The sequence below is a fragment of the Pongo abelii genome, chromosome 20 (assembly GCF_028885655.2).
Source record: "Pongo abelii isolate AG06213 chromosome 20, NHGRI_mPonAbe1-v2.0_pri, whole genome shotgun sequence".
Classification (NCBI taxonomy): domain Eukaryota; kingdom Metazoa; phylum Chordata; class Mammalia; order Primates; family Hominidae; genus Pongo; species Pongo abelii.
In genome coordinates, this window is record NC_072005.2 from 16,332,056 (window position 1) to 16,356,476 (window position 24,421).

Genomic DNA, 24,421 nt, shown 5'->3' on the forward strand with positions numbered 1-24,421 from the left:
TGGCACACAGCTCGGCCACTGTGTCCCTCCTGCCTCCCTGGAAGGTCCTTCTAGGGGCCCTCTCGTGGCTGGCTTGCCAGGGCGTTCCTTCCACTCTATCCAGGGTCCTTCCCAAGACCACCCCCAGGTCCAGCCATTCCCTAGGACTTGGCAGAGAGCTGTACTCACAGCCAAGATCACAGCAAAATCAGCAAAGGGAAAAGGCAAGCAGAGTGCAGTCCAGAGGCAACCAGACAGAAGCTTCCAGAATCCTCTCACAGTGGGGTCACACACCCCATGCTTAATGTGTAATGTGTGTAATGTGTCTCTCGTGAAAACTATTTGGCAGTTCTGTGCCCAGGTGTTTATGGGGCCAGTCACATAGGAACCCTCTACCTGGCACTTACCAGGATTCCAGACTCCTACAAAGAAAGCAGGGGTTTAGCATAAACTGCATCATTTGTACAGAAAGTGTAGGCACCTGTCATGAGCCACGCATGTAGGGAAGTTTTATATCCATAGGGAACTTTACCAACTGCAGGCCCACCTTGCCAGCAGGCCTTTCTCGGGAAGCAGCCTCAGATCTGTTCATTCTTTTCTGCACATACTATGCTTTTAGATAGGCCAGTAGCTTTCAAGCTGCAAATCCAGGCCAGACCCAAGTCTGGGTTTCACCTGCCACTCTCTATTCCAATTTGAATGTCTCATCGGCACCCTAAGCATAACACAGCCCTGACCCTGGACTCCATCCCTGCCTTCCCCATCGTGCCCACAGCTGACCCCTCCCGAGTTGTAGCCACGACCACCTGGACCTCTGTGACCACTTCTTCATGGGTTTCTGGTCCTCCCCTCTGTCTTTCAAACTATTTTCAGAGTGTCCTTATGAAACTGAAATCAGTGTCACCTCCTTGCTTAAAGCTCTCCCCAGGGGCTGGGGTGTGTGGCTTATGCCTATAATCCTAGTGCCTTGAGAGGCTGAGGCAGGGGAATAGCTTTAGGCCAGTTCAAGACCAGCCTGGACAACATAGTGAGACCCCATCTCTAAGAAAAAAAAAAAAAATCGGCCGGGTGCAGTGGTGCACGCCTCATCCCAGCACTTTGAGAGGCTGAGGCAGGTGGTTCACCTGAGGTCAGGAGTTTGAGACCAGCCTGGCCAATATGGCAAAACCCCATCTTTACTAAAAATACAAAAATTAGTCGGGCACAGTTGCACGCGCCTGTAGTCCCAACTACTCAGGAGGCTGAGGCAGGAGAATCGCTTGAACCTGGGAAGCAGAGGTTGCAGTAAGCTGAGATTGCGCCACTGCACTCTAGCCTAGGTGACAGAGCAAGACTCCGTCTCAAAAAAATAAAAAATAGTAAGTGTGGTGGCATGCACCTATAGTCCCAGCTACTCAGGAGGCTGAGGAGGGAGGATCACTAGAGCCCAGGAGCTGGAGGCTGCAGTGAGCTGTGACCACACCACTACATTCCAGCCTGGGTGACAGAGCAAGACCCTTTCTCAAAAAAAAAAAAAAAAAAAAAAACCTCCCCAGGTCTTCCTTGGGCTTAGGGATACAACTTACGTCCCTCACCGTGGGGCACAAGCCTCTACACACTGTAGCCATGGCCCTGCCTACTCCTTCCTCTTTCTCTGGTTGCCCTTCCTGGCTCACTCCACTCCAATCCTCTCCTTCCTTACTCCTTCGCTCCACACTCATCACTGAGAAGGCCCCGGGGCCTTTGCACTTGCCACACCCTAGTCTTGCAGTCTCCTGAAATGTGCAAAGCCCACTGTCCATCATGTCATGGTTATCCAGGGCTACCTCTGCAGAGACCTCTCCCAGCCATGCCCTTCTCTCTTCCTAGCTCATCTTCATAGCATTTATGAGAAGTTACCTGTTTTCATTGCCAACCCTGTCCCCACTCAGCCCAAAAGCTCCATGAGGACAGGGACTTCTATAGTGTGCTTGTGTGTGGCCTGAACCCACTGAATTAATGAAGGACACCCAAATGGCCTCTAGGGTGAGCACAAGGGTGGTGACATCCTCTTCCCTCAAAGAAACCAGCTTCCAGGGTTGATCCTGCAGCCTCTGCAGCCTAGGGGGCAGCTCCCCAGGCACTGCAAACTCAATGGGTTTAGGAACCCCCAGCAACAAACTCCCTTCCCACCTGACCATGCTAGAGGCCTGCCCTGGTGGTCCTTGGCTTAGCTGCCATCAATCTCTGTCGTCTCTATCCTTGAGCCTCCAAGCACCCACTCAGGAGGACCCTGAATCCTGATAGTAAAACTCAAAGTCACCCCCTGCCAGGGATGCCTGATAAACGGCCACTTTGGGAAACTTGCTTTCTTTCCACGAAACTTTGCAGTTTCTGTCCAAAACTGCAAAATTCAGAGAGAGTGACAGCCAATGGCAATGAATAGCAGATCCTGACTGGGAGCCCATCCTGTGCCTGGCTTTCTTCTAAGCCCTTAATGGGTCACGGATAAGAGGGAGCTGCGTGGGCCCGAATCCCAGCACCACTCAAGACCCACGGTGATAGAGGAGCTAGAAAGAAATTATTTAGGCAGACAGTGAGGGCACCAGAGTCCTTGGCGGAATTTCTTTTCTAACAAAAAGCAGCCCAAGAAATTATTTTTTCTAACAAAAAGCAGTCTGAGAAATCGAGCTGCAAACAGATAAGCAAGCTAGAAGCTTGCATGGGGAGATGCCAGCAGCTGCGTCTATAGAAAAGAGTTGCCTGGGAGCCAGGTAAGACCAATGTGGAGACTCCATCTTCCCTCTTTTTATTACCACGTGTACAGTAAAGGGATGGGCAACATAGCACAGCTCAGGTAGAGGACCCGCTTGCATGATAAAAGATTAGGGTAGGGGTGGCCAGAAATTGGCACCCAATGCAAATGGCACACCTAGTCTTAACCAGTTTTTCGCACCCTATGCAAATATAACACCTAGTCCAACCAATCTTTCACAACTTATGTAAATCAAACACCACCTCCTCACCAGGCATCTATAAAACCCCCTGCATTTCACTGTGCATCCATCAATGTATTTTTTCAGGACCTCTCTCTGCAGGAGGGAACTCTTCTCTTTCTTTCGCCAATTAAGCTTCTCTTAACCTCACTCTTGTGTGTCCACGTCCTTGTTCTCCATGGCCACGAGATGACAAATCTCGGGTATCTACCCCAGATGAGGCCGTTTCAATGGCACAACCTTGGACACATGCCCTCACCAACTGAACTTAGTCTCCTCTCTCTTGCAAAATAGGGGTGATCATAGTTTCCACCTCATAGGATGGCTATGAAGAGCCAGGGAGATGGTGGATCCCAGAGGAGGTACAGAGACAGAGTAAGCTGATATCGGCATCATTACTGTCCTCATCACCATCATCATCGTTATTATCATTATTATTTTGAAGCAGGGTCTTCCGGCCGGGCGCGGTAGCTCACGCCTGTAATCCCAGCACTTTGGGAGGCCGACGTGGGCGGATCACTTGAGGTCAGGAGTTCGAGACCAGCCTGGCCAATATGGTGAAACCCCGTCCTACTATAAATACAAAAATTAGCCAGAAATCACTTGAACCGGGGAGGCGGAGGTTGCAATGAACCTAGATCACGCCACTGCACTCCAGCCTGGGCAACAGAGTGAGACTCCGTCTCAAAAAAAAAAGAAAAAAAGAAACAAGGTCTTGCTCTGTTGCCCAGGCTGGAGTGCAGTGGTGGGATCATGGCTCACTGCAGCATCAACCTCCCAGGCTCAAGCGATCCTCCTGCCTTAGCCTCCCAAGTAGCTGGTACTACAGGTGCATACCACCACACCCAACTAATTGTTTTACTTTTTTGTAGAGATGGTGTGTCACTGCCCAGGCTGGTCTTGAACTGGCCTCAAGTGATCCTCCCACCTCAGCCTCCCAAAGTGTTGGGATTACAGGTGTGAGCCACCACACCCATCCTGTTATTACTATGATCACCATTGTTCATCTTGTTCCCCAAGAAAAGTGCAATGGTGCAATCTTGGCTCACTGCAACTTCTGCCTCCTGGGTTCAAGCAATTCTCATGCCTCAGCCTCCCGAGTAGCTGGGATTACAGGTCCCCCCACCACGCCTGGCTAATTTTTGTATTTTTAGTAGAGACGGAGCTTCACCATGTTGGCCAGGCTAGTCTCAAACTCTTGACCTCAGGTGATCCACCCACCTTGGCCTCCCAAAGTGCTAGAATTACAGGTGTGAGCCACCGTGTCCAGCCAGTTCTGGACATTTCATATCAATGCACTAGGTGGCCTTTGTGTCTGGCTTCTCTCACTCAGCATCATGTTTTTGGGGCTCATCCACATTGTAGCATGGAGCAGTGCTTCCTTCCTTTTTGTGGCTGAATCATATTTCATGGTGTGGATGATGAACCATGTTTTGTTTACCCATCCATTCATTCATGGACATTTGGGTTGTTTCCACCATTTGGACACCTTAGCTGTCATCATCTGTGCCTCAGACATGCCAAGTTCATTCCTACCACAGGGCCTTTGCCCTTGCTGATTTTGTTTGTTTGTTTGTTTGAGATGGAGTCTCACTCTGTCACCCAGGCTGGAGTGCAGTGGCAAGATCTCAGCTCCCTGCACCCTCCGCCTCCCGGGTTCAAGTGATTCTCTTGCGTCAGCCTCCCGAGTAGCTGGGACTACAGGCGTGCACCACCACGCCCAACTAATTTTTGTACTTTTGGTAGAGACAGGGTTTCACTATGTTGGCCAGGCTGGTCTCGATCCTTTGACTTCATGATCCGCCTGCCTCAGTCTCTCAAAGTGCTGGGATTACAGGTTTGAGCCACCGCACCCAGCCTGCCATTGCTATTTTCTTTTCTGCCTGACTGTCCTGCATGTGAACTCATTCAGCATCTGTCTCCTCATAGACTGTGGGCTCTAGAAGGGTGGGGACCATGCCGATCTTGCCTTTTTTTTTTTTTTTTTTTTTTTTTTTTTGAGACACAGTCTCACTCTGTGACCCAGGCTGGAGTGCAGTGGCATGATCTCAGCTCACTGCAACCTCCATCTCCCAGTTCAAGCAATTCTCCTGCCTCAGCCTCCCGAGTATCTGGGATTACAGGCATGAGCCACTACGCCCGACTACTTTTTGTGTTTTTAGTGTAGACAGGGTTTCCCCATGTTGGCCAGGCTGGTCTTGAACTCCTGACCTCAGGTGATCTGCCCACCTCAGCCTCCCGAAGAGCTGGGATTACAGGCATGAGCCACTGCACCCGGCCCGACCTTGCCTTCTGCTTCATCCGCAGCATCTAGCATGGTGCCCATCCAGAGCTGGGGCTCAGCCAGTGTTTGTGAGATCAATGAATGAATAGAATGAAGGCATTGTAGGAAGCTAAAACCATAAAATTACATCGAGCCCAGGGTTGGGCACAGTCGCTCGTGCCTATAATCCCAACACTGGGAGCCTGGGGTATGAGAATTGCTTGAGCTCAGGCGTTCTAGACCATCCTGGGCAACACAGCAAGACCCTGTCTCTACAAAATAAAAATTGAAAAATTAGCCGGGCATGGTTGTGTGAGCTTGTGATTGCAGCTACTTGGGAAGCTGAGGCGGGAGGATCGCTTGAGCCCGGGAGTTTGAGGTTGCAGGGAGCTATGATGGCACAGTGCACTTCAGCCTGGGCAACAGAGTGAGACCCTGTCTCTAAAAAGAATTGCATCAAACCCAGTGTTGGCAGAGCCTAAAGGCTTCCCCACTCCCTGACATGTATGGGCCCAGCATTTTCCCGGCACTAAGATGGCATTGTGGCTACCTCCCCCAAGAGCCACCCCACGTGAGTCTGTGAATGGCCCACTTACCAGCTGCGGCCTCTGCTGAGAAGCCCAGATCTGTCTCACTGGAGAACCTGATATCAGAGAGAGGGGGCCTTGGAATTCTAGCCCTGTTATCTCCCCATCAGGGCACCTTCGTTTTCCCCTCCACACCCTTCCTTCCTCTGGGGGACTCATGTCCGTTTGTGGGCCGAGGCCTGCGGACACTGAGGGGTGTGGGGGTGATTCTGTTGCGACATCTGAAAGGAAGACGTTAGTTTGTGGGAGACCACATCACCCAAGCAGGTCAGGGGAAGCAAGGTTGGGCCGTTTGTGGTGAAGTCTTAGGGGGCTGTGCTGGAGCTAGGCCAGTGTACCCCCATGTTCCTGGAAACTCTAAACCCCATGCAAATAAGAGCCCCGATGGTCAGACTTTCCCAGGAGGATCAGAGAAGTGAAGTGAAGTGAAGGCCAGGCCCGGTGGCTCATGCCTGTAATGCCAGCACTTTGGGAAGTCCAGGCAGGTAGATGGCTTGAGGCCAGGAGTTTGAGGCTGCAGTGAATTGTACTTGCGCCACTGCACTCCAGCCTGGGCAACAGAACAAGATCCCGTCTCAAAAAAATAAAAAATAAAAATAAATAAATAAATACTTCAGGCCTATAATCCCAGCACTTTGGGAGGCCAAGGTGGGCAGACCACTTGAGGTCAGGAGTTCAAGACCAACCTGGCCAACATGGCGAAACCCTGTCTCTACTAAAAATATAAAAATTAGCCAGGAGTGGTGGTGCACGCTTATAACCTCAGCTACTCGGGAGACTGAGGCAGGAGAATCGCTTGAACCCGGGAGGTGGAGGTTGCAGTGAGCCGAGATCGCACCACTGCACTCCAGCCGGGGCGATAGAACAAGACATCATCTCAAAAAGAAAAAGGCCGGATGCAGCGGCTGACACCTGTAATCCCAACACTTTGGGAGGCTGAGGCGGGAGGATCACTTGAACGAGACCAACCTGGCAACATGACAAAACCCCATCTCTTCAAAACTCCAAAAATTAGCCAGGCGTGGTGGTGGTGCGCCTATAGTCCCAGCTACTCCGGAGGCTGAGATGGGAGGATCGCTTGAGCCCAGGAAGTAGAGGCTGTGGTGAGCTGAGATTGCACCACTGCACTCCAGCCTGGGCAACAGAGTGACGGGACCCTACTCAAAAAAAAAAAAAAAGAAAAAAGAAAAATCGATTAGCCACAGAGAGGTGAAGTGAGTTGCCCAAGGCAGCTCAGCCCATGAGGTCTGAGGCCCAAGCCAGAGTCTCCCCCAGGCAAACACAAAGGCCTTGCTTGAATTAAGTCACAGCAAAGAGTCCTGATTCCCTCACTCCCAACTCATCTCCATGTGCTGTGCTGGAGAGTTGCCTCTCCTATCATCTTCACATGATTAAGGAGGGCTATTAGGCCCATTGCACAGATGCAGAACTGAGGCTCAGAGAGGCTGAGCAACTCACCTTAGGACACACAGCAGGTGAGTGAGAAGCAGGGCTCCATGTGTCTCCTGCTTAGACCTTGTTGACCACAGAGGGCAGACGAGGCGCTGCTGTTGCCGAGGAGGAGCAGCGGGGAGAGAGAGGCACCCAGGGTGAGCCTGGGGTTATCTAGCCCAGCTGCGCCAGGGCAATAGGCCCGTGGGGAGGCCCCCAGCAGGATCTGGGTCCTTTCTGCCTGAAAGGAGAGGAGGAAGTAGTTTTGCTTGTCTGCCTGGGGTACGAGCACACGGCCAGGGCTGGCCAGTCTGTTAGGCACACGGGGCCTGCACACGGGGCCTGCACCCAGGACCCAAGTGCTGTGTAGGACTTCCCAAAGGGCTTCAGCTTATTTAAAATCAGAAGAAAAAAAACTGAACATCCTAATAATAAATATATAATAAGGAATCCAGCCTGGACCACATCGATCTTAATGCCAACACAATTGTAAAATAGAATTTTAAGCTGGCACGGCAGCCCACACCTGCATTCCCAGCACTTTGGGAGGCTGAGGCGGTGGATCACCTGAGGTCAGGAGTTTGAGACCAGCCTGGCCAACATAGTGAAACCTTGTCTCTACTAAAAATACAAACATTAGCCAGGCGTGTTGGTGGGCACCTGTAATCCCAGCTACTCGGGAGGCTGAGGCAGGAGAGTCGCTTGAACCAAGGTGGGCGGATCGCTTGAGCCCCAGGAGTTTGAGACCAGCCTGGGCAACACAGCAAGATCCCATCTTTAAAAAAAATATTTTTTTAATTAGTCAGGTGTGGTGGTGTGTGCCTGTAGTCCCAGCTACTTGGGAGCCTGAGGCGGGAGGATCACTTGAGTCCAGAAGTTCAAGGCTGCAGTGAGCTATGACCGTACCACTGCACTCCAGCCTGGGTGACAGAGTGAAACCCTGTCTCTAAAATAAGTTAGTCAATTAATAAAAATATTTTTAAATATTTTGTAATGGAGGAAGTCCTGGTGTGGACCTATGCGTGCCATGAGACCTCAGCCTGTCCAGGCTCAATTCAGTTTCAAGGCCTTTGTGCCTGCTCTTCCCTCCCTCAGCCTGGGCAACATAGCAAGACCCCATCTCTACAAAAAATACACTCTTTCTGCACCGCGCACTCCCCAAATCAAGATGATTCCTACTCACCCTCAAATGCCCCTTCCTCCAGGTCAGTTAGGTCACCTCTGTGGGTTTGTGCAACTGCTGTTCCCACATCCTGTTCCCCCTTTGGGTTTTTTTGTTTGTTTAGGGTTTTTTGGGTTTTTTTGTTTTGTTTTTTTTCGTTGGTTTTGTTTTGTTTGAGACGGAGTTACACTCTCGCTGCCCAGGCTGGAGTGCAGTGGCACGATCTCAGCAAATCGCAACCTCCACCTCCTAGGTTCAAGTGATTCTCCTGCCTCAGCCTCCCAAATAGCTGGGATTACAGGCATATGTCACCACACTGGGCTAATTTTGCAGTTTTAGTAGAGACGGGATTTCTCCATGTTGGTCAGGCTGGTCGCGAACTCCTGATCTCAGATGATCCGCCCACCTTGGCCTCCCAAAGTGCTGGGATTACAGGCATGAGCCACCGCACCCAGCTGGTGTTTTTTTGTTTGTTTGTTTGTTTTGCGGGGGACAGAATTTCCCTCTGTCACCCAGGCTAAAGTGCAGTGGCGTGATCTCAGCTCACGGCAGCCTCTGCCTCCCTGGTCCAAGCGATTCTCTTGCATCAGCCTGCTGAGTAGCTGGGATTACAGGCACCCGCCACCATGCCTAATTTTTGTATTTTTAGTAGAGACAGGGTTTTACCATGTTGGCCAGGCTGGTCTCAAACTCCTGGCCTCAAATGATCCACCCGCCTCGGCCTCCCAAAGTGCTGGGATTACAGGCGTGAGCCACCGCACCCAGTTTCTGTTCACCCTTTGTTGCTTTTGTTTTTGTTTTGAGAAGGAGTCTCACTCTGTTGCCCAGGCTGGAGTGCAATGGTGCGATCTCGGCTCACTGCAACCTCTGCCTCCTGGGTTCAAGCGATTCTTATGCCTCAGCCTCCTGAGTAGCTAGGATTACACGCGTGCACCACCACACCCGGCTGATTTTTGTATTTTAAGAGAGACAGGGTTTTGCCATGTTTGCCAGGCTGGTCTCAAACTCCTGACCTCAAGTGATCCGCCTGCCTCAGCCTGTCAAAGTGCTGGGATTGCAGGTGTGAGCCACCGCACTCATCCCCTCTTCCCCCTTTGTAATGACGTCTGACTCCTCTTCACTGCTTGATAGATTATAGATGCCAGGAGTCAGGGGGCCTGCACCTGTCTCCGTGTCACCCCTGTGTCCTCCAAAGAGCAGGCACACAGTAGGTGCTCAATAACAACTTGCTGGGGGCAAGGCAGGAGCAAGCTGTCTCTGCACCTGTGGCACCAGATGCTTTGTTGGACTGCAGACAGGGTGACTTGGGCTGTCCTTGTTCCGCCCCCAGGGCTCACCTGCTTGAGGAAACAGGAACTGCCTTGGGGCAGCCAGCCCCGCCCCATTGACGTGCAGACTATGAATCGAAACCCAGGCTCCTGCAGGCACTGGCACAGCTACAGCGAGGGCCTCGGCCATCCAAGGGTCTCCCAGGTATGTGACCCAAGAGCTTCAGCCCTCCTCTCAGCCCTCGAGGAGACAGAACATGGGGGCTGGGCCAGGCCAGAAGGAGGGACAGGGCTAGTGGGGCCCGGGGTGGCAGGAGGGATTTTCTGGGGGCATGGGGGAGAGCTTCGTGGAGGAGGGGGTATTTGTGGTGACCACAAATGGAAAATGGAGCTGGAGTTGGGGAAAGGGGGGTCTTGGCAGGACAACAGCGTGAGCAAAGGTGTGGAGAGGCAAGAGAGAGAGCAAGGATGTCTTTAGGTCTAAAATGTGGGTAGCGGGGAAGTAGAGGAGGCTCCCAGGCCAGGGTCAGGAGCTTGAATTTGAGCATGAGGTCTTTTACCACTAGGTAGCTGTTCATCAGCAAAGACCCTTGCACCCTCCTCTGTGCCAGGCCAGCACCAGGACGCAGAAAAAAACAACACAAGGACCTAGCCCCTAAGCCCTGATCCCTAGGAGGCCCTCAGGCTGGTGGAAACAGAGCAAGATAAAGACACTCTAGCTCCATGGATTCATGGCTGGACCAGAGAGAGGAACAGAAGGGGAACGTTGGGGACACAGAGGTGTGCCAGGGCTTTGTCTGGGGGGAGATGCAGGAAAGCTGCCTGGAGGAGGGGACATTTTTACTGGGTTTTGAAGGATAAATAGGAGTTCTTCCAAGTAAAAACAAAAGAATAAGCCTGTAAACATTACCCCATGCTAGGTCACAACTGGATTCACGAATATTGTATATATCTCTCTCTATATATATACGATGCCAGCTAAACTTTCCTAGGTAAATATCATTATCCCCAAATTAAAGACAGAAATATAGGCACAGAGAGCTGTTAAGTGACTTATCTGAGGTCACACAGTGGCTAAGTGGGGGAGCTAGGGTTTGAACCCAGGCCATCTGGGTCGAATTCCAGGCTCTTTTTTTTTTTTTTTTTTGAGGCAGAGTCTTGCTCTGCCGCCCAGGCTGGAGTGCAGTGGCTCGATCTCAGCTCACTGCAAGTTCCGCCTCCCGAGTTCATGCCATTCTCCTGCCTCAGCCTCCCGAGTAGCTGGGACTACAGGCACCCACCACCACGCCTGGCTAATTTTTTGTATTTTTAGTAGAGACGGGGTTTCACTGTGTTAGCCAGGAGGTCTCGATCTCCTGACCTGGTGATCTGCCTGCCTCAGCCTCCCAAAGTGCTGAGATTACAGGCGTGAGCCACTGCGCCTGGCCCAGGCTCTTTTTTTGTTGGTGGTGGTGATGGGGTTTTTTTGGGTTGTTTTTTTTTGTGTGAGACAGAGTTTCGCTCTGTTGCTCAAGCTGGAGTGCAGTGGTGCGATCTTAGCTCACTGCAAACTCTGCCTCCCGGGTTCAGGTGATCCTCCTGCCTCAGCCTCCCGAGTAGCTGAGACTACAGGAACATGCCACCGTAATTTTTGTATTTTTATTTTATATTTATTTATTTACTTGTTTATTTTGAGATGGAGTCTTGCTCTGTTGCCCAGGCTAGAGTGCAGTGGCTCGATCTCAGCTCACTGCAACCTCTGCCTCCCCGGTTCATGCAATTCTCCTGCCTCAGCCTCCTGAGTAGCTGGGATTACAGGCGTGAGCCACCTTGCCCAGATAATGTTTGTATTCTTATTAGAGATGGGCTTTCACCATGTTGGCCAGGCTGGTCTCAAACTCCTAGCCTCAGGCGATCATCCACCTGCCTCAGGCTCTGACAGTGCTGGGATTACAGGTGTGAGCTACTGCACCCAGCCTCCAAATCCAGGCTCTTAATCACTTTGTCACCCTGCTTTATTAAACATTTCTTAATACAGTTATTTAATTTTGGTTGCCCCAGAATTCCTTCGGGCCATACCCCAGAGGGTATGCTTGACATCTGGTTGGAGAAAGTCAATATTGACTGCCATTGGTCAACAGGCCCCGCCTCCTCATAGAAACAGCCCAGTAAAAAGATCTTTTGAGTTATTGAAACATTAGATGGGGCCAGTGGGTGGAAGGAGTGAGCTCCAGTTTAAGGACAGAATTTATGGTGAGCGGCCGGGCGCAGTGGCTCACGCCTGTAATCCCAGCACTTTGGGGGGCCAAGGCAGGCAGATCACTTGAGGTCAGGAGTTGGAGACCAGCCTGGCCAACATGGTGAAACCCCATCTCTGCTAAAAATACAAAAATGAGCCAGGCGTGGTGGTGCATGCCTGTAATCCCAGCTATTCAAGAGGCTAAGGCAGGAGAATCACTTGAACCTGGGAGGCGGAAGTTGCAGTGAGCTGAGATTGCGCCACCACACTCCAGCCTGGGCAACAGAGCGAGACTCCATCTCAAAAAAAAAAAAAAAAAAAAGGAATTAAGGTTGAGTAAGAGGGGTCCTGAAGGAACTATCTAGCAAGATACAATCCTTCGGCTTGTCTTACACTCACTTAATACTGTTTTGCAAAACGGTGCTGCTTTCTCTCTCCAGCTCTGTCATTGGTACACAAAGTCCTATGGTACTGCTTGCTTAAAATTGTCAAGAAAGTGTGTGAATTAATGATGCATCTGACATATCATAGGTGTGCCATGAGTGGCTACAACCTGTAGTGACGTTGGTGGCAGAAGTGACTGTCTGAAGCCACATTTCTCTGGTGTTTAATGAAACCAAGGCAGCCAGGCACTGTGGCTCGTGCCTGTGATCCCAGTATGTTGGGAGGCTGAGGTGTTAGGACTGCTTGAGCCCAGGAGTTCGAAGCCAGCCTGGACAACAGAGCAAGACCCCGTCTCTACAAAAAAATTTTCAAAATTAGCCAGGCATGGTAATGCATGCCTGTAGTCCTAACTACTCGGGAGGTTGAAGTGGGAGGGTTGCTTGAGCCTAGGAGGTTGAGGCTGCAGTGAGCATGAGCTGTGATTGCACCATTGCACACTCCAGCCTCAGGAACAGAGGGAAACCCTGTCTCAAAAAAAAAAAAAAAAGAAAGAAAGAAAGAAAGAAATCAGGGCAACCGTTTTTGACCACCACTGTTGGGTCAGCTGTTTATTTCGTTCACTTGCCATTTTGTCATTTCCTCATTCCTCCAGGGGCATTGATATTTACTTAATATTTAAATACTCTACTCTTTTTTTTTTTTTTTTTTTTGAGATGGAATCTCCCTCTCCCCCAGGCTGGAGTGCAATGGCGCGATCTTGGCTTACTGCAACCTCTGCCCCCTGGGTTCTAGCGATTCTCCTGCCTCAGCCTCCTGAGTAGCTGGGATTACAGGCACCCACCACCTCATCTGGCTAATTTTTGTATTTTTAGTAGAGACGGGGTTTCACCATGTTGGCCAGGCTGGTTTCGAACTCCTGACCTGAGGTGATCCACCTGCCTCAGCCTCCCAAAATGCTGGGATTACAGGCGTGAACCACCACGCCCAGCTCTAAATACTCTATTCTTAAATTTCAAGACATTTATTTATAAAATGAACTTTCTAGTCCTTGCAATAATGGCATAAAAGGCTGGGCACAATGGCTCACGCCTGTAATCCTAGCACTTTGGGAGGCTGACACAGGCGGATTGCTTGAGTCCAGGAGTTTGAGACCAATGTGGGCAGCAAGGTGAAACCCCATCTCTACAAAAATACAAAAATCAGCCAGGCGTGGCGACAAATGCCTGTGGTCCCAGCTACTTGGGGGACTGAGGTGGGAGAATCACTTGAGGGAAGAAGGTCGAGGCTGCAGTGAGCCAAGATGGGGCCACTGCACTCCAGCCTGGGTGACAGAGTGAGACCATGTCTCAAAAAAAAAAAAAGAAAAAAACACAATGGCATAAGAAGAATAAAAGGAAAAGTCCTTGAAGGACTTTGGGGATGAGCCAATGAATGAATGTGTAAAAACTATCAGGCACATAGTAGGTGCCCAAAAAACACAAGCCAGTGGGGTTTTTTTTGTTGTTTTTTGTTTTTTTTTTCTTTTTTTGAGACGGAGTCTCACTCTGTTGCCCAGGCTGGAGTGCAGTGGTGCAATCTTGGCTCATTGCAGCCTCCGCCTCCTGGGTTCAAGTGATTCTCGTGCCTCAGCCTCCCAAGTAGCTGCAATTGTAGGCACATGCCGCTGTGCCCGGCTCATTTTTGTATTTTTGTAGTGACAGGGTTTCACCACGTGGCCCAGGCTGGTCTTGAACTCCTGACCTCAGGTAATCCACCTGCCTCAGCCTCCCAAAGTGCTAGGATTACAGGCATGAGCCACCACGCCCAGCCTCACAAGCCAGTTTTTTTGTTGTTGTTTTTGAAACATGGTCTTGCTCTGTTCCCCAGACTGGAGTGCAGTGGCACAACCACAGCTCACTGCAGCCATATCCTCCCGAGCTCAAGGGATCCTCCCACCTCAGCCTCCCGAGTAGCTGGGACTACAGGCACGCACCACCACACCCAGCTAATTTTTAAATTTTATTTTATTTATTTATTTGCTTATTTATTTTTTGAGGAGTCTCACTCTTGTCGCCCAGGCTAGAGTGCAGTGGCACGATCTTGGCTCACTGCAACCTCCACCTCCCAGGTTCAAGCGATTCTTCTGCCTCAGCCTCCGGAGTAGCTGGGATTACAAGTGCCCACCACCACACCCAGCTAATTTTTGTATTTTTAGTAGAGACAGGGTTTCATCATGTTGGCCGGGCTGGTCTCAAACTCCTGACCTCAGGTGATCTACCCACCTTGGCTTCCCAAAGTGCTGAGATTACAGGTGTGAGCCACCGCACCTGGCCAAATTTTTTAATTTTTTGTAGAGATGGGGGTCTCACTATGTTGCCCAGGCTGGTCTGGAACTGCTGGGCTCAAGCAATCTTCCCACCTTGGCCTCCCAAAGTGCTGGGATTACACGTGTGAGCCATCACATCCAGCCACAAGCCAGTTTTAAGTCCATTGTTTTGTCCACCCTGGAGGACTTCTCAAAGGAGGAGGCACCATAAGCTTCAAGAATAGAGCAAAGATAAGAGGTGCATCAAGCTTGATTCTTGTCTTCCCTCTCTTCTCTACCCAGGTGACCTTCCCTCCACCCCAGGAAGCTATGACAGAGGCCGGGAAGCCGCCCCTACCGCTACCCCCACGACTGGACTGGTTTGTGCACACCCAGATGGGCCACCTGGCCCAAGACGGGGTCCCCGAGTGGTTCCATGGTGCAATCTCAAGAGAGTGAGGACACACCCACACCCTCCACCCTGCCCTCCCCACTCTTTCCCTGTCTGTCCCTACCCTGGGCAGCTTTTAACTGCAGAATTCTGGACTTGGCTCAGCTCAGTGTGGCAAGAGGCTAAAATGAGCTCCAGGCTTCCAGGCTCAAATCCTGCCACCCCTGTGGGCTCACTGTGTGACCTGGGGCAAGTTACTTGCTATCTCTGGGCCTCAGCTTTCTCTATACAAGTGGCCAACAGACCAGCACTGCCAGGGACCTGGCAGCACCCCACACCTCGCCCAGGCCAAGCATTACCAATCAACGATGGCAGGATGCAGCCTCAGAATCTTTCTCTCTTTCTTTCTTTCTGAGACAGGGTCTCACTCTGTCACCCAGGCTGGAGTGCAGTAGTGCAATCTTGGCTCACTGCAACCTCTGCCTCCCGGACTCAAGTGATTCTTCCGCCTCAACCTCCTGAGTAGCTGGGATTACAGGCACATGCCACCAAGCCTGGCTAATTTTTGTGTTTATAGTAGAGATAGGGTTTCACCATGTTGGCCAGGCTGGTCTCAAACTCCTGACCTCAAGTGATCCACCTGCCTCGGCCTCCCGAAGTGCTGGGATTACAGGCGTGAGCCACCGCACCCGGCCAGAATCTTTCTGAACACAGTACCCTAAGCAGCTGCTCTCAGCCCATCAGGATACAACCAATGTGCCCTTTCTTTTCTTTTCTTTTTCTATTTTTTTTTTTTTTTTTTTTGAGGCAGAGTTCTGCTCCTGTTGCCCAGGCTGGTGTGTAGTGGCGCAATCTCGGCTCACTGCAGCCTCTACCTCCTGGGTTCAAGCAATCCTCCTGCCTCATGAGTAGCTGGGACTACAGGCATGCACCACCACACCCGGCTAATATTTGTATTTTTAGTAGAGACGAGGTTTCACCGTGTTGGCCAGGCTAGTCTCAAACTCCTGACCTCAAGTGATCTGCCCGCCTCGGCCTCCCAAAGTGCTGGGATTACAGGCATGAGCCACCATGCCTGGCCCCAATGTGCCCTTTCTACCTCAGACTGTGAGCTCTGAGGATGTGGGCCCGGCTCTAACCAAATGGAGGAAAAAATATTTATGGCCACTCTCTGCATGCAGGAAATTGAGAAAATTCTGTGGAGGCCAGAGAGAGGAAGTAGCGTTGGTCATGGTTTCTGAGCTCTGGGACCTTGCTGAATAACAGAAATATAACATGAGTTGCACATTGCAACTTAAAAAAATTTTAGTAGTTACATTAGAAGAAGCAGCTGGGTGCACTGGCACTTAACCTTTAATCCCAGCTACTTGGAATGCTGAGGCGGGAGGATCGCTTGAGCCCAGGAGTTCAAGGCTGGCCTGGACAACATAGTGAGACTCCATCACTAAAAGGAATTTTAGGCTGGGCGCAGTGGCTCATGCTTGTAATCCCAGCACTTTGGGAGGCCGAGGCGGGCAGACCACCTGAGGTCAGGAGCTTGAGACCAGCCTGGACAACATGGTGAAACCTTGTATCTACTAAAAATACAAAATTAGCCGGGCGTGGTGGCACATGCCTGTAATCCCAGCTACTCGAGAGGCTGAGGCAGGAGAATCACTTGAAGCCGGGAGGCGGAGGTTGCAGTGAGCTGAGATCGTGCCACTGCACTCCAGCCTGAGCAACAAGAGTAAAACTCCGTCTCAAAAAAAATAATAATAATAATAATTAACCGGGCACAGTGGCGCGTGCCTGTAATCCCAGCTACTCGGGTGGCTGAGGCAGGAGACTTGCTGGAACCCTGGAGGCAGAGGCTGCAGTAAGCCGAGATCGTGCCACTGCACTCCAGCCTGGGTGACAGAGCAAGACTCCAACTCAAAAAAAAAAAAAAAAAATTTTTTTTAATTAGCCAGGCGTGCGGAACATGCCTGTGGTTCTGGCTACTCAGGAGGCTGAGGTGGGAGGATCTCTTGAGCCCAGGAATTCAAGGTTTCAGTGAATTACGATTGCACCTCTGCACTCCAGCCTGAGTGATAGAGCAAGACCCTGTCTCAAAAACAAAAAACGATTCATGAAACAGCATATGTTCCTTTTTTGTGCTGTTTTGGAAATCAGTACCAAAGGCCAGTGGTCTCTGTATTGAACAATGCAGGACAAAAGTCTCCCCAGCTTGTCCCACGGAAGGCCTCCTTCCTCTCTGTGAATTCCAGATAATAATGGTAACAATATAGAAAATAGACTGGTTTTGGTGGCTCACGCCTGTAATACCAGCACTTTGGGAGGCCGAGGCGGACGGATCACTAGAGGTCAGGAGTTCGAGACCAGCCTGGCAAACATGGTGAAACCCCGTCTCTACTAAAAATACAAAAAATTAGCTGGGTGTGGTTGTGGGTACCTGTAATCCCAGTTACTTGGGAGGCTGAGGCAGGAGAATAGCTTGAACCTGGGAGGCAGAGGTTGCAGTGAGCCAAGATTGCATCATTGCACTCCAGCCTGGGCAACAAGAGCAAAACTCCGTCTCAAAAAAAAAAAAAAAAAAAAGAGAGAGAGAATAATAGTAATAATAACAGCAAACATTTTGGTAGCACTTACCAGGTAGCAGCTGTCATGCTTATGTTGCAAGTTCTTTCTGTTCTCACAGCAGCCTTGGAAGTGGAGTTCACTCTCCCCTTGAGGAAGCTGAAGGTCAGAAAGGGAGAGACGATTGCCTGAGGTCACACAGCTGATGGACAGTAGAGCTGGGTTATGAACTCGAATGCATCTGAGTATACAGGTCCTTCTTTGTTACTTGTGACACCTTGATCCACCCAAAGGTGCCTTAATCGGGGGATTCCAGGCATTGGGAAGGGGCTGTGGGAGATGGGAGGAGGTCTGGCCTGAGATCAAGGTCATCAGATGCCTCCTAGCTCCTCGGGGGGAACATCCCTAATCCCTGAATAGCCCAAGGTCTGCAACAACTGAAAAAAAAAAAAAGATGGGTTTGGGGTGTTTGTTCATTTAGAAAACAGGCCGGGCACGGTGGCTCACGCCTGTAATCCCAGCACTTTGGGAGGCTGAGGCAGGCGGATCACTTGAGGACAGGGGTTTGAGACCAGCCTGGCCAACATGGTGAAACCCTCTCTCTACTAAAAAAAAAAAAAACAGCTGGGCATGGTGGTGGGCACCTGTAATCCCAGCTACTCCAGAGGCTGAGGCAAGAGAATCACCTGAACCTGGGAGGTTGAGGCTGCAGTAAGCCAAGATCATGGCATTGCACTCCAGCCTGGGTGACAGAGCGAGACTCTGTCTCAAAAAAAAAAAAGCAAAAAAGAGGCTGGGAATAGTGGCTCACACCTATAATCCCAGCACTTTGGGAGGCCGAGGCGGGCGGATCACGAGGTCAGGAGATCAAGACCATCCTGGCTAACACGGTGAAACCACCTCTCTACTAAAATATACAAAAAATTAGCCGGGCGTGGTGGCTGGCACCTGTAGTCCCAGCTACTTGGGAGGCTGAGGCAGGACAATGGCGTGAATCCGGGAGGCGGAGCTTGCAGTGAGCTGAGATCGCGCCACTGCACTCCAGCCTGGGGGACAGAGCGAGACTCTGTCTCAAAAAAAAAAAAAAAGGAAAAAAGAAAAATGAAAACTACCAGCCTTCTCCATGAATGAGCCCATGGCCCCAGGAGTCTAACTGGTACATGGGGCGACTGGACTGTGTCATTTCCTTTCTGTGTGTGCCCTTCCAGGGATGCTGAGAACTTGCTGGAGTCACAGCCACTGGGATCCTTTCTCATCAGGGTCAGTCACAGCCATGTGGGCTACACACTCTCCTACAAGTAAGGCCTGGGCCGGGGGCCAGGGCAGGGGCAGGTGTGCTCTTGGGTTTCCTTGGAGGGAGCAAGGGGTGCTTCATGTCATAGCTTCTCAGAAAGCAGCAGTAACTGAGGCTGTGGATCTGAGAACGGGAGCTGCTAGCCAGGCAATGAGTGAAGCTTTTGTCTGTGGTGGCATGTTTTATCTGAGGTCAGCCTTTGTACTCCTGTGTTATAAATGGGGGAAACTGAGGCACAGCGAGGTTAGTAACCTGCTGGGTGTTGCATGGCTAGTGAGTGAAGAAGCCTGCATGGGAACCTGGGGTAGTCTGGCTGTAGCAGTGACGCTGCCAGCCCAAGGGCTGGGGACTTGGGGCAGGGATGATGGGGAGTAGGATGTCCCAGCCCCGGCAGTGTCTCCGCAGAGCCCAAAGCAGCTGCTGCCATTTCATGGTGAAGCTCTTGGATGATGGGACTTTCATGATCCCCGGGGAGAAGGTGGTCCACACTTCGCTGGACGCCCTGGTCACCTTCCACCAGCAGAAGCCAATTGAGCCACGCAGGGAGCTGCTGACACAGCCCTGCAGGCAGGTGAGGGCGGGGGCCCACAAGGTTCACAGCCATTTCCTTGGGGCCAAGCCCCCCAGACCCCTTTGTTTCCCACGGCCCCATCAGCTCCTCTTGATTCTGTCACTCTCATGGTCCTTGGCCCCTCCGGCCCCACCCCTCGTAGTCCCTCTGCCCCCCACAGCTCTCTCCCTTGTCGTTCCTGCTTCCCCACGACTCCGCCCTCCAGGCCCATGTCAACAGGCTGATTTTTTATAAGGGTTCATGTGCCAGGTATAATCTTGGCTCATCTGAAGAAATGGCATCTTTCCTTAGAAGGCTCGGTGGGCGTGGCGTGGCTCCCAATACGCTTTCCTTAGAAGGCTCAGTAGGTGTGGCCTGGCTCCCAATAAACTGCTGTGGATGGAGCATCTTTCCTTAGAAGGCTCAGTGTGTGGCCTGGCTCCCAATAAACTGCTGTGGGCAGGGCATGTTTCCTTAGAAGACCCAGTGGGCGTGGCCTAGCCCCTAAGAAACTGCCGAGGGGGGTATCTCTCCTTAGAAGGTTCAGTGGGTGTTGCCTAGCCCCCAAGAAACTGCTGTGGGCGGGGCATCTTTCCTTATAGGGCTCAGTGGGCCTGACCTAGCGCCCAAGAAACTGTTGTGGGCGGGGCATCTTTCCTTAGAAGGCTCAGTGGGTGTGGCCTAGCTCCCAAGAACGTGCTATGGGCGGGGCCTCTTTCTTTAGACAGTTCAGTGGGTGTGTCCCAACCCCTAAGAAATGGCTGTGGGTGGGGCATATTTTCTTATAAAGCTTAGTGGGCGTGGCCTAGGTACTAAGAAACTGCTATTCAAGGGATGGTCCCTGAGACCTGCCTTCCAGGGTCCGTGCAGGACCTTTCCGCCTCCCTAGTGCTGAGCTACAGGCCCCTTCCACCCTGCAGAAGGATCCCGCAAATGTGGATTATGAGGATCTCTTCCTCTACTCCAACGCTGTGGCCGAGGAAGCTGCCTGCCCGGTGTCTGCCCCTGAGGAGGTATGTATATGACAGGAGGCTGGCACCTCCCACCTGGCTGAGGGGCAGGAGCAGAGGTGGTCAACAGCTGCCAGAGGAGGCTCCTTCTAGAATGAGAAAGATCCTACAGCTTGGTGCTTTAAACCTTTCCAGTGCTTTCCCAACACCAAGATTAAAATTCAAACTACAATCTCAGTTCCTCTTTCTGCCTATCACCTACCCAGCGCCAGCCCTGCTGCCATACCGTCTGTTGTTCAGACACACCAAGCTAGCCTCGGGGTCTCTGCGCGTGCCAGCCCCACCTCAGATCCTTTGCACAAACTGTGTGCCCTGCCCCTAGATTTCCCATGTCTTCATTCATTTCTCCTTCAAGTGCCTCCTTCCCCAGGCCCCAGACCTAAAGCAACATCTTCTGGATTCTCCTTCACATTACCCTGTTTATTCACTGCAGCGGACTTCCCAAAAATGTTCCCCAAAATCCTATTTACTTATGGGTTTACATGCTCCCTGGCTGCCGCCCCAATCAGACTGTGAGCTCTGAGAGACTGGAGACTCCATCTGGCTTGTTTGCCTTTGCTTCTCCCACCCCTCTGAGAGGACCTGCCATATTGAAGGTGCTTAACTAATGAATCTGTGGAGCAGATGAATGAATGTATCACAGCATCTTGGGGTTTGGGAGACCTTTAGGCACCCCTAAGTTGAAGTCTAAGTGCTCTCCAAGCCCCTGCCCAGCAGGGGAAGTTATGTCAGTGGTACAAATGAAACAGGCTGGTGTGATGGACATCAGTGGAGGTGGGGGGTGCAAGTGGGGGAAGGCAGTCAGGGAAGGCTTCCTAGAGGAGGTGGCATATAGCTGAGATCTGCAAGGTGAGGAGGAGCCAGTCATACACACAGACACAGGGAGGACATTCCAGGCAGCGGGAATGGCACTTGCAAAAGTCCTGGGGCTTGGTGTGTTTGGAAAACAGAACAAAAAAAGCCAGCATATAGATGGAGTGGGGTTAGTGAGAGAGAGACTGTCAGAAGCTGAAGCCCCAGAGTCAGGAAGGGCCAATAGGGCAGGGCCTTGGAGCCAAGGTGAGGAGCTGGGATTCTAGTCCAGTTGCACCAGGGAGGGGCCATAGGAGAGTGTATGCATGGGAGGACTTTTTTTTTTTTTTTTTTTTGAGACGGAGTCTTGCTTTGTCGACCAAGCTGGAGTGCAATGGCACAGTCTAGGCTCGCTGCAACCTCCGCCTCCCAGGTTCAAGCCATTCTCCTGCCTCAGCCTCCTGAGTAGCTGGGACTACAGGTGCGTGCTAATCTTTGTATTTTTAGTAGAGAGGGGGTTTCACCATGTTGGCCAGACTGGTCTCAAACCCCTGACCTCATGATCCACTCACCTCGGCCTCCCAAAGTGCTGGGATTATAGGCGTGAGCTACCACATCTGGCCGGGACTGGTGGTTTTAAATGTTTCCTGTGGCTACTGGCTGCAGAAGGGGCTTTCCTGGGCACTGGTGGAGATGGAAAGAAGGAGGAAGTGAGGTGGGGGTGGGGGACAGTGTCACGGTGGGAGAGACAAAAATGAGAGCCCAGGCATGGAAAGAAACATGGATATTTGGTCTGTGTAGTGGCTCACACCTGTATTCCCAGTGCTTTGGGAGGCTGAGGCGAGAGGATTGCTTGAGGCCAGGACTTTGAGACCAGCCTGGGCAACATAGTGAGACCCTGTCTCCACAAAAAATTAAAAAATTAGCCAGGCATGGTGGCGCACGCCTGTAGTCAGCTACTTGGGGGGCTGAGGTGGGAGGATTGCTTGAGCCCGGGAGGTCGAGGCTGCAGTGAGCCATGATTGCACCACTGCACTCCAGCCTGGGTGACAAAGCAAGACCCTCTCAAAAAAAAAAAGATTTGTAGAGATGAGGTCTCACTACATTGCCCAGGCTGGTCTCAAACTCCTGGCCTCAATCAATCCTCCTGCCTCAGCCTCCCAAAGCACTGGGATTACAGGCATGAGCTATCACACCTGGCCCCACATTTTTGTAAAGATAGTATTTTGTAACCTGTGAAAATCAGATAAAATTCATATTTCCATGTTTATAAATAAAGCTGTATTAGAACCCAGGCACGCTCATCGGTTGACGTGTGACCTCTGGCATCCCCTACAACAGCAGAGCTAAGTAATTGAGACAGATGGTGCAGCCTGCAAAGTTCAAATATTTACTCTCTGACTCTTTGTAAAAGAAGTTTGCCAGGCCAGGCGCGGTGGCTCACACCTGTAATCCCAGAACTCTGGGAGGCCGAGGTGGGTGGATCACCTGAGGTCAGGAGTTCAAGACCACCAGGGCCAACATGGTGAAACCACGTATCTACTGAAAATACAAAAATTAGCCAGGTGTGGTGGTGTGCTTTTAGTTCTAGCTACTTGGGAGGCTGAGGCAGGAGAGTCGCCTGAACCCAGGAGGTGGAGGTTGCAGTGAGCCGAGATTGTGCCACTGCACTCCAGACTGGGTGACAGAGTGAAACTCCATCTCAAAAAAAAAAAAAGGAAGAAGAACAAGTTTGCCAACCCCTGGGAGAGACAGTGAAGCCATTTACTGAAACGAGAAAGATGGGGCATGGGATCAGGTTTGGGGGTTCACACGGGGACACTTCTCAGCCGCAGGGTGTCTGGGTGGAACCCAGGCTCCAATTTCTGGGACAGACATGGTGCTCTGGTGGGCGAGCTGCCCCAGGCCTCCCCTACTCTCATTTTCAGGCCTCCCCAAAGCCAGTCCTGTGTCACCAATCAAAGGAAAGGAAGCCGTCAGCAGACATGAACAGAATAACCACCAAGGAAGCCACTTCTTCCTGCCCCCAAAAAGCCCCTCTTGGAGAGACCCGCCAGAAACTCTGGAGGAGCCTCAAAATGCTCCCCGAGAGAGGCCAGAGGGTCCGGCAGCAGTTAAAAAGCCACCTCGCCACTGTGAACTTGTCGTCACTCTTGGATGTCCGGAGATCCACTGTGATCTCAGGCCCTGGGACCGGAAAAGGCAGCCAAGATCACTCAGGTGATCCCACCTCGGGGGACAGAGGCTACACGGATCCCTCTGTGGCCACATCTCTCAAAAGCCCCTCACAGCCCCACGCACCAAAAGACAGAAAGGTCCCCACCAGGAAGGCCAAGAGGTCGGTCAGCTGCGTTGAGGTGACCCCAGGGGACAGGAGTTGGCACCAAATGGTAGTGAAAGCCCTATCCTCCCAGGAGTCCAAGCCAGAGCACCAGGGCTTGGCAGAGCCTGAGAACGACCAGCTCCCGGAGGAGTACCAACAACCGCCACCCTTTGCCCCTGGGTACTGCTAGAGAACAGGTCCACCCTGGCTCTGGGACTCTTACTGCCAGGGGCTGCCACACTCCTGAATGTCCTAACATTTCTTCCACGACCCCACACCATGGCATCTGGGGGTCTTCGGGAACCCGGGAAATGGAATAAAGATGTTTTTGGAGTCTGTTCCTGCACTCACCCATGGGGTGAGCTGGTTATTTTAGCAATAATCATCAGAGTGACGCTGATGGTTTGGGGCGCCACCTGTACATCAGCCCCGGTGCCAGACCCTCTACTCATTATTTTACACCTCGGAGCAAGCTCCTCAGGGAGGGTCATCCTCCATGTTTTGAAGAAGAGACTGAGCTTCAGAGAGGATAAGAGGCGTGACCAAGGCCACAGAGCTATGGGTGTCAGCACCAGGATTTGAAGCCCGGTGAATCCGAGCCCTTTTCCCACATCATCTGTTTGTTCTGTTGTCTAAAAGCACACTGCAGGCTGGGTGCAGTGGCTCATGCCTGTAGTCCCAGCACTCTGTGAGGCCGAGGCAGGCAGATCTTTTGAGGCCAGGAGTTTGAGACCAGCCTGGCCAACATGGTGAAACCCCGTCTATACTAAAAAATTCAAAAATTACCCAGACATGGTGGCGCATGCCTGTAATCCCAGCTACTTGGGAGCCTGAGGCTGGAGAATTGCTTGAACCTGGGAGGCAGAGCTTGTAGTGAGCTGAGATCGCATCACTGCAGTCCAGCCTGGATGACAGAGTGAGACTCCATCTCAAATAAATAAATAAATAAATAAAAATGAAATAAAAAAATAAAAG

At 51.5% G+C, this 24,421-nt stretch overlaps 1 protein-coding gene across 1 annotated transcript; it reads left to right on the plus strand.

Annotated features, from left to right (window-relative positions):
• Positions 1-9,759: 9,759 nt before the first annotated feature.
• HSH2D (hematopoietic SH2 domain containing) lies at positions 9,760-24,420 on the plus strand. Its single transcript, XM_002828855.4, has 6 exons — positions 9,760-9,849; positions 14,834-14,985; positions 18,686-18,775; positions 19,177-19,342; positions 20,242-20,334; positions 23,052-24,420. The coding sequence occupies exons 1-6, from the start codon at positions 9,775-9,777 to the stop codon at positions 23,634-23,636; spliced, it is 1,161 nt and encodes a 386-aa protein (XP_002828901.3). The 5' UTR covers positions 9,760-9,774; the 3' UTR covers positions 23,637-24,420.
• The last annotated feature ends 1 nt before the right edge of the window (position 24,421 follows it).

What these genes read in the sequence shown, in the direction of transcription:
- HSH2D (XM_002828855.4), top strand. Translation starts at nt 9,775, where the DNA reads ATGAATCGAAACCCAGGCTCCTGCAGGCACTGGCACAGCTACAGCGAG. An exon ending in GGCTACACACTCTCCTACAA is followed by an intron (nt 18,776 to 19,176) that starts GTAAGGCCTGGG and finishes GTGTCTCCGCAG; the next exon opens with AGCCCAAAGCAGCTGCTGCC. An exon ending in TGACACAGCCCTGCAGGCAG is followed by an intron (nt 19,343 to 20,241) that starts GTGAGGGCGGGG and finishes TCCACCCTGCAG; the next exon opens with AAGGATCCCGCAAATGTGGA.